Here is a 16,723-nt window from a genome sequence, read left to right as displayed (position 1 = left end):
GGGGGAGTATATAGAGGAACACAGGGATCTGTACAAGGACGTGATGATGGAGAATCACCGGCCCCTCACATCACTGGGTAAGATCAAACTTTACTTTATTGTACAGGGGTGGGCAAGTATGGGAGCCCCCTATATTCACACATAACCTGATAATGACATATATACAATGTACTCAGTCACTGTGTGTCTCCTACAGATGGAGCCAGTAACAGAGATACCCCGGAGAGATGTCCCCGTCCTCTGTATTCCCAGCATTGTACAGAGGAAAACCATAGGACCCCACAGGAAGACCAGGTAGATGGGATGTATGGTCTCAATAGATAGCAGTGTCTGTCATTATATGATATGTACAAAACCTTAAGGTGCGTACACACGGTACAATATCTATGAATGATATGAACGATAACGATATCATTCAACGATATATCGTAAATTTTTATGCAGCGAACGACCAGTGAACTACCAACAATGCGCGTTCCCGCATGGATTATAACGATATCTATTGCCGTACGTACATGCAGGCCAACTTGGACGATTTCATCACAATTTGCATGTTCAGAGATGTGGCAGGATGACTTCACTGAAAGATATCTATCATAGACATCTATCAGTGTGTACACCCAATATCTATCATAGATATCTATCAGTGTGTACACCTAATATCCATCATAGATATCTACCAGTGTGTACACCTAATTTCGTTTGTCCTGTGCTAAAGAAAAGTTCAAGGGAAATCGTTCAGCGATATCGTTGGTTGTGCAGGTCGTACCGTGTGTACCCAGCTTTAGTGTGTCCAATTATTTGTATTGTTTAATCTTTCACAGAAATCAGGAAATATTAATTTTGCAATACTAAATTAGTTCTAAGTGTAAGATGGTGCTGGTGTGAATATAATTAATACAGATAATATAAAGAGAATAATTAAATTCTCATGGTGTTTAGTCCACATCAGATTTTCAGTCACGGTACGTGACCATCACGATGACATTATGCGGAAAAGAAACAATAAACAAATACAAAACTAATTATACAAACATATGGATAATAAATCAAGTTTTAAGAAGTGCACTAAACACTTATCCTTGGTTGCAGTTAATTGTTGGTGAACCGCGCTCATGTAATGTGACTGATGGGGTGGGGATCTTGGGGGGTGGGGGGGGTTTTGGGGGGATCTCCTCGGGTGGCAGTTGTGGGAGGGGGGTTGTGGGAGGGTGGATGGGTGGGCGGGCATTGGTGATTACGGCGAATGGGGGGGTGGGTGCGAAAGGGGTAGGGTAGTGTGTGTGTATCTGAGATATGGGGGATGTATAGGGCGGTTGAGGGGGGGGGGGGGAGAGAGTGCTGCACCTGAGGTGGGAGTGCCGATTCCTACCTGAGAGAAGAGTTGTTTGAAGAATGGGTAAGGTGCGCTCTCTGGTGGTGCGGGGTGGGGAGGTGGTTGTGTATGCTCAGTGTAATGTGTATGCGTAAATGAGAGACTGACGATGAGGTGTTGGGTCAAATATTTTATTAAGTAGGCACAGTGCTGCTTAGGAATAAGACCCAAGGGGGTGGCGGGTGGAGTGGCTTGCTCGGGGGGAAGGTGGGTGGACCCTTTTAGGGGGCTCATTAACGTGCGGTTCTGGACCAGCACGTCTTCCCTGCTGGACCTTTGATCGACAGTCTTGGGAGCCCAGCAGTTGGGTGTTGGAAGTCTCTAGGGGTGTGGGTAGGAGAAGCAGCGTCCCGCACGTTTGCAACTTACCTACCGGTAGGGTGCCTCTGTTGTGGCGTTGCGATAAAGGGGTGTGGAGGCTGGCTGTGCAAAAGTCTCATTCAGGTAAGTTGGATGCCAGTTGCCTTGAAACGGTGGATGCTGCACGTTGTGGGTTGGTGCTCTTGAAAGAGTTGCTTGCGGCGGCTCCTGGTGTAGCGGTGACCGTGGGTGCAATGTCTCTTGTTGCGGCGCTTAGAAGTGCTGGGTCCAGACTGGTGATGTCTGGACCGATGGTGCTGCTGGACCCGTTCTTGGGGTATATTTCAGCCGTGCGGCTTGCTGCTGGTGCAATATTGTTAGCAGCGTATGGTGGGAGCGCGACACTCGTTGGTGGGAAGGTGGGACCACACTGGGTCTGGATGTGTGCAGTCCGGTGGGTGTGCTGCTGAGCGGCGGACGTGGAGGCATCGCGCCGGTGGTAAGAAAGTGGGTGATGCAGCGGGGATGGAAGTGGGGCTTGGATGGCCGGGAGTGCTGTGGTCCCGGGGCGGGGATGCCGCTAGCTGGTGGTGCTGGTGGCTCCCTGGACCAGTCAGGCTCCCGTGTGGCTGAGTCAGGGTGTGCGTGTGGACACACGGGCGGTGTGCTCCTGATCGGGGGTGGGTGAGTGGCTGATCCGGCTGTGAGTTAGGTAGGAGATGTGGGGCGATGGCTTGGTCTGTGGCTCTGTCTCCAAAGCGTTTCGGCTTTAACGGCCTTTTTAAAGGAGAAGCACTGTGCCTACTTAATAAAATATTTGACCCTACGCCTCATCGTCAGTCTCTCCTTTACGCATATACATTACACTGGACATACACAACCACCTCCCCACCCCGCACCACCAGAGAGCGCACCTTACCCATCCTTCAAAAAAACACTGATCCTTGTTAGTGGCTGTATAAATGGTGTACCCCACTCACAAATGTAGTCCACAGTGTCCAATACAGAATCCAGTAGTCCACGCGTGGTAATAAAATTTATTGATACTACCATATTACTAGTATTATACATATTTGCACTTGGTGTAGAAGGAGTGAATGAAGACTTACGCATGACAAAATATACCTTGATGTGCCTGATTTTCACCCACTACGATTGTGAGTGGGGAACCCCATTTATACAACCACTAACAGGAATCGGTGTTTAGTGCACTTCTTAAAACTTGAAGTAGAAAAAATGGAGAGCACTGAACAGAGTCACTTCCAAGAAGAAAAATATAAAGAATTTATAATACTATCATAAAAATGAATATGAAATTAATAAATCCAGGACCTATTGCATTAGTTATTACACGAATATTCGTTAAGAGGCACCTCAAATAGTCCAAAATGATCAGCAATAATTAAAAATAAAAACATATGAATGGCAGCTAGCGTAATAAGCGTGAGGTTAGTTGGGGTTAGCTGAAAAGCATCTCATGCACTCCACATGCAGCAAAAAGCGTTAGTAGATCTTTGCCATTAGGTATTTGGCCACAGCCTGCTTACGTAATTGAACTTCAACTGGTTAGTGAGTAATAATGTCTCAAGAATAATTAGTCAGGAGAGGCCAGGGAACCTGTATTGATAGTTTCACACCGGTACTCTTTTGTGTAGGGACCGACTTGTGACCTATAACATACAAAGCTGTCTGCCGGCGTCCCGGTCAGGGTCAGCTGGGTGGTGTCCATCCTGCCTCCCACGAACTGTGGTGGTATGGAAGCTCTCAACCGTTTAAAGGGGAGAGCCGAGCTGTATACTGTGGTCCTGGCAGTGTAAATTCATGACAATGAAGGCTTACGCATGACAATAGATACCTTGATGTGCCTGATGTCACCCACTACATTTGTGAGTGGGGTACGCCATTTATACAGCCACTAACAAGGATCAGTGCACTTCTTAAAACTTGATTTATTTTCTCCTTCATTCACTAGGGGACACTGGAGTCTCATAACAGTGGGGTATAGATGTGTGCTAACCGGGAGCTGGCACTTTAAATATAGAAAGTGTGACTAGCTCCTCCCCCTCTATACCCCTCTACAAGCCCAGGCTTAGGGAACTGTGCCCGAGGAGAGCTGGGAAGACCACCTGCAGAGGAGGAGGTGAAGCAAGTACACATAATGGCAAACCACACGTAACATGTGTAAAAATGTTTTAGAAAAAAAAATGAGTAGAACAAAGAAAAAACAACCAGTCATAACGTAGAATGACAACCAACCCTGGCAGGAAAGAACAGCGCCGGGTGGGCGTCCAGTGCCCCCTGTGGAATCTAAGAAAGGGATTTAGCGGCAAGTACCAAAATCCTGTTTTCTCCTTCATCCTGTTCTCTTACTTCCTATGGGAAGTCTCTTACTTCCTATGGGAAGCATGCATTAAAGGACATGGCCCCTGGTACTGTCTTTTTGGACTGTCAAAACACTGAGGGATCTACTGAGGTAGGAGGAAACAATTCGACGGGATACCTCAGGCAGTAGTCAGGTAGAATCCAGCTGCTTAGATGCTGGAAAGGAGGCAGCCTGTCTTTTCTTTTTACTAAAAAGAGAGACAGACGACGTTTTCCACGTTTAATACCCAACAAATTTTTCTATCCCCTGGGATAGAGGTTTCGACCTTTCATGAACCTGTTCGTCCCTAAATCATGAAACTTGTCAACATACCTTTTGTTACATTTTATCGATTTGACACTTTTGCGGCCTCTGCCTCGCAGTATGGCCATGTTGTTCTGCGGGGTTCTCAGCACTCTCTCGCCCGGAATGGGAGCTCTAGGATGTCCCCACTGTTATGAGACTCCAGTGTCCCCTAGTGGATGAGGGAGAAAACAGGATTTTGGTACTTGCCGCTAAATCCCTTTATCAGATTCCACAGGGGGCACTGGACGCCCACCCGGCGCTGTTCTTTCCTGCCAGGGTTGGTTGTCATTCTACGTTATGACTGGTTGTTTTTTCTTTGTTCTACTCATTTTTTTTTTTTCTAAAACCTTTTTACACATGTTATGTGTGGTTTGCCATTATGTGTACTTGCATCACCTCCTCCTCTGCAGTTGGTCATTCCAGCTCTCCTCGGGCACAGTTTCCTAAGACTGGACTTGTAGTGGGGTATAGAGGGGGAGGAGCTAGTCAAAATTCTAAATTTAAAGTGCCAGCTCCCGGTTAGCACACATCTATACCCCACTATTGTAAGACTCCAGTGTCCCCTGTGGAATCGGAGAAAGGGATTTATCGGTAAGTACCATAATCTTGTTATCTATATGTGTGTATACTTCGTTTTTTATTTGTTTATTGTTTCTTTTCCGCATAATGAGGGTCATGTACAGTGACTGAAAATCTGATGTGGACTAAACACCATGAGAATTTAATTATTCTATTTATATTTGTATTCATTATATTCACCCCAGCGCCATCTTACACTTAGAACTAATTTTTTATTGCAAAGTTTGTTTTCCATAGGGGATAGTGATACTCCTTTTTTGTTCTGTGTAGTGAGTAGACAGCAGACTAAGCGCATTGACCAGATACCCACTTTTTTGTTATAGGAAATATTAATGTTTACTTTTATTGCTGGTTTATATAGGGTGTAGACCACTTGAATAATAATAAAGTTGAAGATTTAAAAGGAGAAGAAGAGACGTATGTGACCGATATAAAGGCAGAAGATACACTGGAAGAAGAAGAGATGTATGTGACTGATATAAAGGCAGAAGATATAGAGACAGGAGAAGAGACGGTTGTGACTGATATAAAGGCAGAAGATATAGAGGGAGAAGAAGAAACGTTTGTGACTGATATAAAGGTAGAAGACATGAAGGAAGAAGAAGAGATGTATGTGAGGGGTGACCAGCAGTGTAAGGAGGAGGAAATCCCTACAGATATCAGCACAGGTGAGTAACATACACTTATTACAGAAGAGGGTCACATATTCTCCCAGGGCACCATGATGACACTGTGTTTAGCATTGCTGTCTCACTTTGCTGATTTTGATTCTGACCAGGGCATTAAGTTTGTAGAGTTTGTATGTTTTTATACTACACCCTCTTCAGTGTATATTAGACTCCTGCTCTTCTCCTCACATCATGTCACTGTGTGTTACCAGCCCGGAGATCTGACCAGTCTCCTCCCCACACTCTCTGGTGTATCTCATACATCATTTATCAGTGGGATGAGACGGTTGATACCCCATGTGACATTGAATCTATCTACTGTATGCATTACCCCATGTGACATTACCATTATCTTCCTGATGTAATAATACCTGATTATTTGGTTATTTACTGCAATAGTAAAGCAAACTAGTAGGTGCTTCCCCTCACCCTACATTCACACTCAGCATCATCACACATAGGTCATTGCCTCACTCACAGCTCTGTAACCACACACCTGTCATTGTGCAATAGCTCCTCTCCAGTCTTTTGTATTTGGGTCTCTTAGCAGATATTTCCGCCCCTTGTTATTGGTAAACTGCACACGCGTCTAAAGCTCCATACACACGGAGCGAACAGATAAGACAACGATAAAGATATCGTTGTCTGATCATCCTGCATCATAACATCATAACAACCTTGGACTTCATGGCAGCCCTGAGTCAGTTGACACTTCAGGTCTGGATGAGTATATTCTGCGGTTAATTTTCCGGTTCCATCTTACTGCACCCTAAACCTGTGGACTCTGACTTCCCCCCTCCCCTAGGGATGTTCTTTTGAAACTTCTCTCCTTCAGGACAAAGGACAGGAACTCTCCTTATGTCTTTTTTTTTTTTTTTATAAAGTTTTCCAAGATTTGGCCCCATCAGCTATTGCTAAGCATCATGATCTTCTGGATGTTACTAGGGCTCTCGAAGAAAATGGCTACCAGTATCACTGGGGCTTTCCTTTTCGTTTACTTGTGGATTTCGGTGGCTGCTAGGTTACAGTCCATTATCCCAGAGAAGGTAGAGATTTGCTCAAGAAACTTAGGGCTGTATTCAATTCGTTTTGCATCCGCAGAAAAGTTTCGCCTGTCAGACTGTTCGCCAACATCTCGTGTTTTGGACACGGAAACTTATCGTGCGCGTCCCCCGTTATTCGCCGTATTCAATACAAACCACGCAAAAATGCCAAGCGGCGACTTCAAAACAGGCAGAAAGTGCTGTCAGAATTGCGGAAATCAGCCTGAACCCACCAAAAAGATGCACTAACATTGGGGATCAATGTAGATGTGTCCGAATAGCCCTAATAAATCGGTTTGGGGGTACTTAAGTTGTTTCAATAGCTTCTTATCAGCATCTTTGCACAAGTGGTGAAGAATTGCATTAAGCAGTTTTTTTTAGAGAAATTAAGTAGTCTCTAAAGTGAAGTTTTAAAATACGTGAAAAACGCACCAGTTGCAAGCACCTGAAAACCATAAAAACACCTGACCCATACTTGCAGACCCTTAAAGTCGATTTCACAATCTTTTTTATGCTTGTCCCCCCGCTTTTTACTTTTTTGCCCCTAAAATGAAAGTAGTTTTTTGGGGTAAGTTTTTTTTCCCGTTTTTTTTTTTTTTTGACAGTGTCCCAGGGGTTAATTGCCTTCCCTGTTTAGCTTCTCCTCAGCTCTGCGCACCTTTCCGCCAAGGTCTGGCTTTGCTGAGCTGCTCTCCTCCTACGGCCATGCCCCCCCTTGGTCTCCGGCGGCCATTTTCTCTGGTGCATCGCAGGTCTCTCTGGAAGCGTACGGACCTGTACCCCTGTATACCTCTTCTATGGAGTTAATGTATACAGCACTATAGCCTTCCCAGACACTGAATCTGGGCGGTTGATTGTAGTGCCAAGTTGCAGTAGGTGATTTCTATCTGCATTGTATGTGACTAATGCTAGCGCTGACTGTCTGTGTCTTTTTTCCGATTCTGTTAGTCTATATCTATCCCTTTCCTTCTCCTACAGCCTTAACAGGTGTATATGGGGTGGTTCTTTGATCTCACATATATAGGCTCAAGTATTTGTGAGGTCTGTCACATACGGTTGTGTTCTGCACGGTGCCATATTGTTGGACCAGTGATTTGCATATATTGTGGGTGCCCAGTTTTTGCACTTCCTATATACTATATTTTTTTTTTTTCTCAGACGTGTCTGACAAGGAGGTCGAGCGCACTGCTGCACCCACTCTGCTCTCCTGCAGGTGTAGGAAAGGAGCATTTATCTCAGGATGGGTTATGTGTGAGGTGCTATCAGTTGCCTGGTCCTTCAAACCCCGCAACAATGGGACAGGATCCCCCTTGGGCATTTTATCTCAGGTGCTGGGGCCTCCATTGCAGATCGCCTGATGGTCCCGGACGGTTTGGCCCATGTGGGTTACCCCAACAAGCCATCCTTCCCTGTCAGGGTATCCCGCAATTCTTGTAGTCTACTTCTGGGCCACAGACTGTTACTCCCTACCAAGGGTTACTGCTCTATATGCAATCCCCTTCAGTACCACATCCGTCTGTCATTCCCTTCCAGGGATTTTCGCAAGCTGTACAACCACCCTGGGTGGATGTTTTATCTAGTTTAGCTCAGAGTTTGGCAGCTTCATATGCGGCCTTTCAGACCATGTTGCGGAATGAAAGACCTCAGAAGGCATCTAAACGTCCTGTATTGTCATCCCAGTCTACGCAACTATCGGACACAGACTTCTGAGGTGTCTGATTCTGATCCCCTTCCACAGGAGGTGGAGCCTAAATCAAGTATTAATGTTCCAGTGTTGGTAAGGGTGGTCCGATTCATACTAGATATAAAAGATGACGTTCCGGCCTCTAAATCCAAATACCCTGAGTTTAAACAGGCAAAGGTGAGTTCGACAGTTTTCCCTTTCTCTGACCAGCTGGCAGACCACATGGCGGAGGCCTGGCTATCGTCTGGTAAGAGGTATCTACTGCAAAAGCGTTTGGCCTCATGTTATCCGTTCCCTGAGGGTCATTGCAATAAGTGGGAATCACCGCCTGCGGTAGATTCTCATGTTACTCGCGTGATTAAGAGTGCTACGCTACCAATGCCTTCCATTTCTTACCCTGAAGGATTCTACAGACAGGAAGGTGGAGACGTGCCTGAAGTCAATTTACTCTCTCTCGGGAGCTGTGGCGCGTCTGTCCATGGCTATCTCTTGGGTGGCCAAGGCCATTGAGAGCTGGACAAATGTGCTGGAGGGTACCTTCCCCGAGGAGGCCCCTGAGGCTCAAAGGTTTTTAGTGGGCCACATGAGGGATGCAGCCGCATATATTGGTGAGGCTGCTTTGGATGCCAGTCTACTGACCTCCAGAGTCTCGGCTGCAGCCGTGTCTGCTCGCCGCTCCCTGTGGTTATGCTCTTGGAGGGCAGATGCTGATTCCAAAAAAGGCCTAGAGGCCTTGCTCTTCAATGGGGAGATATTGTTTGGCCCAGATCTGGACAAAATTGTAGACACACTGGCAAAATGTAAGTCAGCTTTTCTGCCATCCGCATCTGCGCCTTCAAAGGCTAAAACTTCTTCCTTTCAGTCCTTCCGTTCTCAAGGAAAGCCCAAAGGACAGTATTTTCCTAGACAATCAGTGACCAAATCGACCTCTTCTTCAGTTCTACTGGTGTCACACCACCAAGGACGCTTGGGTAAAAGAAGTGGTCTCTCAGGAGTACGCCCTGTCATTTGGTCGAAGACGTCCACACCACTGCACAAGCCTTCCTCTGGACAAGAACAAGGCCTTGCAGATCAAGGAGGCCATACAGTCCTTGCTGAAAGCAGGGGTGATTGTACCAGTTCCACTATCTCAATGCGGGACTGGTTTCTACTCTACTCTGTTTCTTGTTCAAAAACCAAATGGGCCTCATCGGCCTATCCTAAACCTCAAATCTCTGAACAAGTTCCTCAGGGTGCCCTGGTTCAAGATGGAAACTTTACGATCCATCATACTAGCTATGGAACCTGGGGATTACATGGTATCTCTGGACATTCAGGATGCATACCTACATGTCCCCATAACGCCTTCCCACCAGCGTTATCTGTGGTTTGCTTAACTGCAACAACACTTCCAGTTTCGGGCGCTGCCCTTTGGTCTCTTCACAGCTCCAAGGGTATTTACCAAAATTATGGCTGTCATGGCAGCCCACCTTCAGAGTCAGGGTATACGACTCCTCCTGTACCTCGACAACCTGCTTTTGTTGGCGGGCTCTCCAGAGCACACGGGTGGCTGATCAATTTGAAAAAAGTCCTCCCTAACTCCCTCACAGAGGTTGGTTCCTTTTAACTCCAGAATAGATCTCTCTGCAACTGCGGGTACGCCATTGTCTGCGCAGTCGCCGGATGTTGGTACACTCGGCGATGCAGGTTCTAGGTTCCATGGTGTCCACTTTCGACATGGTGGAATATGCCCAGTTCCATTCAAGGCCCCTGCAGGGGCTGATACTATCCCAAGTGGAACGGATTACACCACCAGATCAGGACTCAGACGTTGGTACTTTCTCCGAAGGTGCGCCTGTCTCTGTCTTGGTGGCTACAAACAGCTCATCTTACCAAGAGTCGCCCCTTTTGGATCCCAGACTGAGTACTTCTGTCAACGGACGCCAGTCTCCGGGGTTGGGGCGCGGTGACTGGCCCGCACTCTTTTCAGGGCCATTGGACAGCGGACAAAGCAATTCTTCCAATCAACATTTTGGAACGTCAGGCTGTGTAAAGGACCCTCATGATGACAAGACACGTCCTTCATGGAAAAGCCATGCAGGTTCAGTCCGACAACACCACCACAGTGGCATACATCAACCATCAAGGAGGCACTTGAAGTCGGGCAGCAATGAGAGAGGTGTCACGCATCCTGACTTGGGCAGAGTGTCACCTCCCGGCCATCTCGGCAGTGTTAATACCGGGAGTTCTCAATTGGGAAGCGGACTTCCTCAGCCATCACGACGTACATCCAGGGGAATGGTCTCTTCACCAAGAGGTGTTTCAACTCCTAGTGGACAAATGGGGCTTCCCAGAGGTGGACCTCATGGCCTCCCTTCACAATCACAAGTTGCCAGTGTACGGGTCCAGAACAAGAGATGCCGAAGCAAGCTTAGTGGATGTTCTGTCAGTGAAGTGGACCTTCCAGTTTGAAGAAGTCATTTGACGAAACGCGTTGGAGTAGCAGCCTCTGAGCCCTTGAACTTTGACTCCTTTTATTCAGATAAGCTGATATCCTCCTTTTTTATCCATCAATTGTCTTTTTACTTTTATAAAATTTATTTACTCATTTCTATAACCTTTTTACCTCATTATTTTACTATGTATATTAAGTGTTTTTTATTGTTATAGATTAAATATACTTTTCTACTTCAGGGTCCATAGGGTATCCACAGGATACCTTGGGGTATAGGTGTGACGTCAGTCGCAGGGCACCAAAGAGTTAAGCTTTCAGCCTCCCAGGATGCACTAGGTCCCCCTCCTATACCCCGCCCCCGGGCCAAGGCACCTCAGTTTAGTTTGGTGCCCGGCCGGAGTCGGGTGCACCTGTTGGAGTGGGGGCTAGAAGAGCCCCTGAAGCTTTTTCTTCATGCAGCTGTGGCTGCACATCTGGATGAACAGCATGGACAGTCAGTCCTGACGTCCATGCTGTCTTCCCTACACCCCGCCGGTACCAGAACGCCGGTACTGATCCGGGGATGCTGGTGGGCGTCTGGGGTCACAGCTAGCGGTGACCCCAGATGTTCCGGACCATGGCCGGATTCAAGGGGGACAGAGGTAAGCAGCGGGGTTCCGCGGTGGGTCCCCGCTGATCACATGGTCCTAAGTCCCCAGGCAGGGGGCTCCCTGGGGACTGGCTGCAGCGTGGAGCCAGGCGACCAACCTGCGCTTCCACTACCCCCTGGGACAGCGGACCGCAGCAGAGCGGTAGCGCTGCGGCGTCCCAGGGGTTAAATGCATGCCAGGGGAGCGCGCCTTCCCTGTCTCACAGCCGGCGCCTCCCCCGCTGCACACAGCCCTCTCTGCATTGTGCTGACTGGTCCTGTGTCAGCGCTCCTCCCCCAGGCCAGCTTCTCTCTGCTCCTCGGCGGCCATCTTCTCTGCAACGCATGGTGAACGCTGCTGGAAGTCTGGAAGGAAGCATCGTGGTCTGGGTCCCCCCGCATACCTCTCCTCCGCTGTGGCTCAGGTCTGTGTATGCAGCGCTGTGTCCTACCAGGCCCTGTGTCTGTGTAGTTGAGTGATCAGCGCTGTTAGTGCAGGAATTGTTATTTCTCTGCATTGTATGTGACTGTGCTAGCGCTGCCTGTAACTTTTCTTCTCTAAACTGTCAGCTTTATTACTGTCCCTGTTCTTTCTGCTAAAGCCCTTGCGGTGCGGTGCTGCAGGGTGGTCTCTCGCCTATTTAATACTTAATTGGTGAGAGAGGTCACATACGTGGTGCCATCATGTCTGAAAGTGATTTTCCCCTCCGGCTACAGTGTACCACGTGCAAAGTACCGTTAGCGGAGGGGGAGGGTAGCGCGGAGGGCCTTTGCCGGCAGTGTTTGTCCATGGCGCGGCCTATTACGGTTACAGCACCGGTACAGGAGCCGCCCTGGGCTTGTTTCGCTCAGGCGTTAACAGCTTTAGTGGGCCAGTTAGCTCCGCAGCCCGCGTTTACTCCGATGGGTTTGTCCCAGCAGTCTGTGGTGTCGTCACCCATGCAGGGGTTCCCACGACAATTGGTGGTACCCCACAGTCTCCCTATTTCCCCGCTCCCGGGTTCTCAGGAGCCAGCGTGGGTTAACTCCCTGACGAGTTCTGTACAGCACTTGTCGGATGTGTTGCAAGGGGAGTCTGTGATGCGGCCTCATAAAAGGCCGGTGGCGTCTCTGTCCGCTCCTTATGAGGATGACGAAGGGACGTCTGATGATGGGGAGATTCTGGATCCTTACGATCAGGAACCTTTCCATACTAAGGACGCTGATGCTAAGTCCAAAGTATATATTCCTGGACTTATTCGGGCGGTCCGCACAGCCTTGGTGATTGAGGACGAAGTTCCCCCAGCGGCTAAATCTAAGTATGCCTTTTTCAAAGATGTGAAGGGCGATGCCACAGTCTTTCCTCTTTCGGGTCAGTTGGTGGACCATTTAGAGGAGGCGTGGAAACAACCTGGCAAAAGATACCAGCCGCAGAGACGCCTGGCGGTGGCTTATCCGTTCGCGGATAATTATTTTGCTAAGTGTGAATCCCCTCCACAGGTGGATTCTCACGTGACCCGTCTTGTCCGTAGTGCCACATTGCCGATGCCATCCATGTCCTCCCTTAAGGATGCTACGGACCGCAAGGTAGAAATCTGCCTGAAGTCTGCTTATTCCCTTGCAGGGGGGGCAGCACGGCCGGCTATGGCCATTTGCTGGGTTGCCAGAGCGATGGAGCGCTGGGCGGATTCATTAGAGGCTTCTTTTGAATCCGACTGTCCGGCCGAACAGGCGGAGTTGATTGGCAATCTCCGTGATTCGGCCACCTACATCAACGAGGCGGCTCTAGACATTAGTACTCTGGTGTCTAGAATTTCTTCAGCAGCGGTAGCTGCTCGTCGCACCTTGTGGCTGCGATCCTGGAAGGCGGACGCAGATCCAAGAAAGGTCTGGAAGCGTTGCCGTTTACCGGAGAAGTTCTCTTCGGTCCGGATCTGGATAAGATTGTGGCCACGCTGGCGGCAGCCAAATCTGCTTGTCTCCCGTCGGCCGCTGCTCCTTCTGGTTCTGGACCATCGTCCTTTCGGTCATCTAGGGCCCAGGGCAGGCCCAAACCACAGTCGTTTCCTCGACAGGCTGGCCCTAAGAAATCGGTCAAGCCCCGTAAACAGGCATGGAGTACCAGACGTCCGGCCCCCAAGCCAGATGACAAGCCTGCGGCCTGACGGTCCGGGTCTCCCCTTGGGGGATCCCAGGGTGGGAGGCCGCCTGCTGCAGTTCTCCCGGTGTTGGTCGTTCACTACGACAGACACTTGGGTTCTGGAGGTGGTCTCTCATGGGTACGCCCTCTCCTTCCGGCACAGACCCCCGGCTCGATTCTTCACCACGGGTCTACCATCAGACCGGAACAAGGCTACGGAGCTGCGGAAGGTATTGCACACTATGCTCCAGGCTGGAGTTATAGTGCCTGTTCCATTCTCCCAGAGGGGCCAGGGTTTCTATTCAAATCTTTTTTTGGTACAGAAACCCAATGGGTCATATCGTCCGATTCTCAACCTCAAAGCACTCAACAAGTCTTTGCGGGTCCCGAAGTTTCGGATGGAGACCCTACGGTCCATCATTCTGGCGCTGGAACCTGGGGACTACATGGTGTCATTGAACTTACAGGACGCTATGGCGGTCATGGCGGCTTCTCTGCGGCTGCAAGGAGTCCGCATGTTGCCGTACTTGGACGACCTGTTATTGGTGGCAGGATCTCCAGAGCTCCTGTTACACCACTTGGACCTGACCATTGCACTGCTGCAATGGCACGGCTGGCTAATCAACTGGCAGAAGTCCACTCTAATCCCGTCTCGGAGGATTCTGCATCTTGGAGCCTTATTGGACTCGGGACAGCAAAGGATCTTCGTGACGGAGGACAAGATCTCTGCTTTACAGTCAAGGGTGCGCAGTTGTCTGCACAGCCGCCGGGTGTCCTTACACTCGGCGATGAGGTTACTGGGCTCCATGGTGTCGGTGTTCGACATGGTGGAATACGCCCAGTTTCACTCCAGACCTCTGCAGCACCTGATCCTGTCCAAGTGGAACGGGCTGCCTCAGTCTCTGAAGTTCCAGACGATTGTGCTCACCCCGGAGGTTCGCCTGTCCCTTGCGTGGTGGTTAAAGACGACCCACCTCAACAAGGGACGTCCGTTCTGGGTTCCAAATTGGGTCCTGTTGACAACGGACGCCAGTCTTCGGGGCTGGGGAGCAGTTTCGGGTCCACACTTGTTCCAGGGCAGGTGGACACCGACAGAAGCGGAGCTTCCAATAAATATCTTGGAACTCCGTGCGGTCTTCAATGCTCTCCTGCAGGCACAGCGGTTTCTCCAGGGTCACCCGGTGCAGGTCCAGTCGGACAATGCTACCACCGTGGCCTACATAAACAGGCAAGGAGGAACTCGCAGTCGGGCGGCTCTCGTAGAGGTCTCTCGGATCCTGATTTGGGCGGAGCGCAATCTTCCGGCCATATCAGCGGTCTTCATCCCGGGAGTGCTAAATTGGGAGGCAGACTTTCTAAGTCGCCAGGACGTTCATCCAGGGGAATGGTCCCTGCACCCGGACGTTTTTCAACTACTGGTGGACAGGTGGGGTCTTCCAGAAATCGACCTCATGGCGTCCCGGCACAACAACAAGTTGCCGGTGTACGGGTCTCGCACAAGAGACGAAGGGGCGTCTCTGGTGGATGCTCTGTCCGTCCGGTGGACGTTCAGGTTCGCATACCTGTTCCCTCCGGTCTCCCTTCTTCCACGGGTAATCCGGAAATTCAAACAGGAAGGAGGGACGCTCCTGTTGATAGCTCCCGCGTGGCCCAGACGGCACTGGTTCTCAGACCTTCAGGGTCTGTCCGTGGACAGTCCTCTGCGGTTGCCGCTACGACCGGACCTTCTGTCTCAGGGTCCTTGTCTTCACCCGGACCTGACTCGGCTGTCTTTGGCGGCGTGGCTGTTGAGACGGCCATGCTGAGGTCCTGGGGGTATTCCAGCTCTGTGGTGCGTACCATGTTACGAGCTCGGAAACCGTCTTCCGCGAGGATATACCATCGCGTGTGGCATATGTTCTTCCAGTGGTGTCGACCGAGAGGTTATGCACCGCGGGAGTTTCGTCTGTCTCGGATTCTCGCCTTCCTGCAAGCGGGACTAGATCATGGGCTTCGCCTTGCTTCTTTGAAGGTACAGGTTTCGGCCCTATCTGTCTGGTTTCACCGTAGGATTGCTACAATCCCGGATGTGCGCACCTTTATGCAAGGTGTTCTCCGTATTCAGCCGCCCTTTGTTCCACCTGTGGCGCCTTGGGATTTGGCTGTGGTCCTGAGGGCTCTCCAAGGACCGCCGTTTGAACCACTGGGCTCAGTGGATATTAAATGGCTAACAGCTAAGACTGTTTTCCTTCTGGCCGTTGCTTCAGCCAGACGTGTTTCTGAGTTAGGGGCTCTTTCTTGTAGACCCCCTTTCTTGGTTTTTCATGGGAACAGGGCAGTGCTCCGCACTCGGCCCAAGTTTCTTCCCAAAGTTGTTTCCCAGTTTCATGTTAACGAGGAAATAGTTGTTCCGGCCTTTAACTCACCGGGTCTTTCCGTGGGTGAGGCCTCTTTGGATGTTGTGCGGGCCTTAAGGACTTATGTTGACCGCACTTCTTTGTTTAGGAAGTCGGACGCTTTGTTGTCCTCTATGGCTTCTGTAAAAAGGGTTGGCCTGCTTCAAAGCAAACTTTGGCAGCCTGGATCCGTATGGCTATTTCTGAAGCTTATCTTCATGAAGGCCTACCGGTCCCTCCTTCTCTGAAGGCTCATTCCACTAGGTCTGTGGGTCCTTCGTGGGCAGCTCGACGTGGTGCCTCGGCAGTTCAGATCTGCAAGGCTGCTACGTGGTCTTCTGTCCATACCTTCGTGAGGTATTACTGGTTTGACACCTTCGCCTCTCAGGATGCTTCCTTCGGGCGGCGGATTCTCCTTTCTGCACAGGAGCGTCCCCACCCTTAAAGGATACTGCTTTGGGACATCCCCAAGGTATCCTGTGGATACCCTATGGACCCTGAAGTAGAAAATATGAGATATGGTAAGAACTTACCCTTGTTATCTCTATTTCTACGAAGTCCATAGGGTTCCACAGGACTCCCGCCCTGTCGCACCTGTGCTGCAGATGGGCTTTGCTCTGGTCACCGGTTTTCCGTCTCCCTCTGGTGAGAATGTGATTCTTGTATGTGTCCAGATCTTTGTTCTCTCTCTTCCTTCTCCTCCTCCGGCCTATGGCTTGGTAACTAACTGAGGTGCCTTGGCCCGGGGGCGGGGTATAGGAGGGGGACCTAGTGCATCCTGGGAGGCTGAAAGCTTAACTCTTTGGTGCCCTGCGACTGACGTCACACCTATACCCCAAGGTATCCTGTG

The 16,723-nt window shown here is 49.7% G+C and overlaps 1 protein-coding gene across 1 annotated transcript in view; it reads left to right on the top strand.

Annotated features, from left to right (window-relative positions):
- LOC148508089 (uncharacterized) overlaps nt 1-16,723 on the top strand; it is a 29,943-nt gene continuing 13,220 nt past the window's right edge. The window contains exons 1-3 of the mRNA XM_088445233.1: nt 1-77; nt 197-294; nt 5,284-5,590. Coding sequence (XP_088301359.1) covers nt 44-77; nt 197-294; nt 5,284-5,590 — 439 coding nt within the window. The 5' untranslated portion in view covers nt 1-43. The remainder of the gene's footprint in view (nt 78-196; nt 295-5,283; nt 5,591-16,723) is intronic.

This window comes from Taudactylus pleione, unplaced genomic scaffold, assembly GCF_031769625.1.
Source record: "Taudactylus pleione unplaced genomic scaffold, aTauple2 ptg000377l, whole genome shotgun sequence".
Classification (NCBI taxonomy): domain Eukaryota; kingdom Metazoa; phylum Chordata; class Amphibia; order Anura; family Myobatrachidae; genus Taudactylus; species Taudactylus pleione.
Note: the sequence above shows the minus strand (reverse complement) of the source record. Positions and strands in the feature narration are given on the sequence as shown.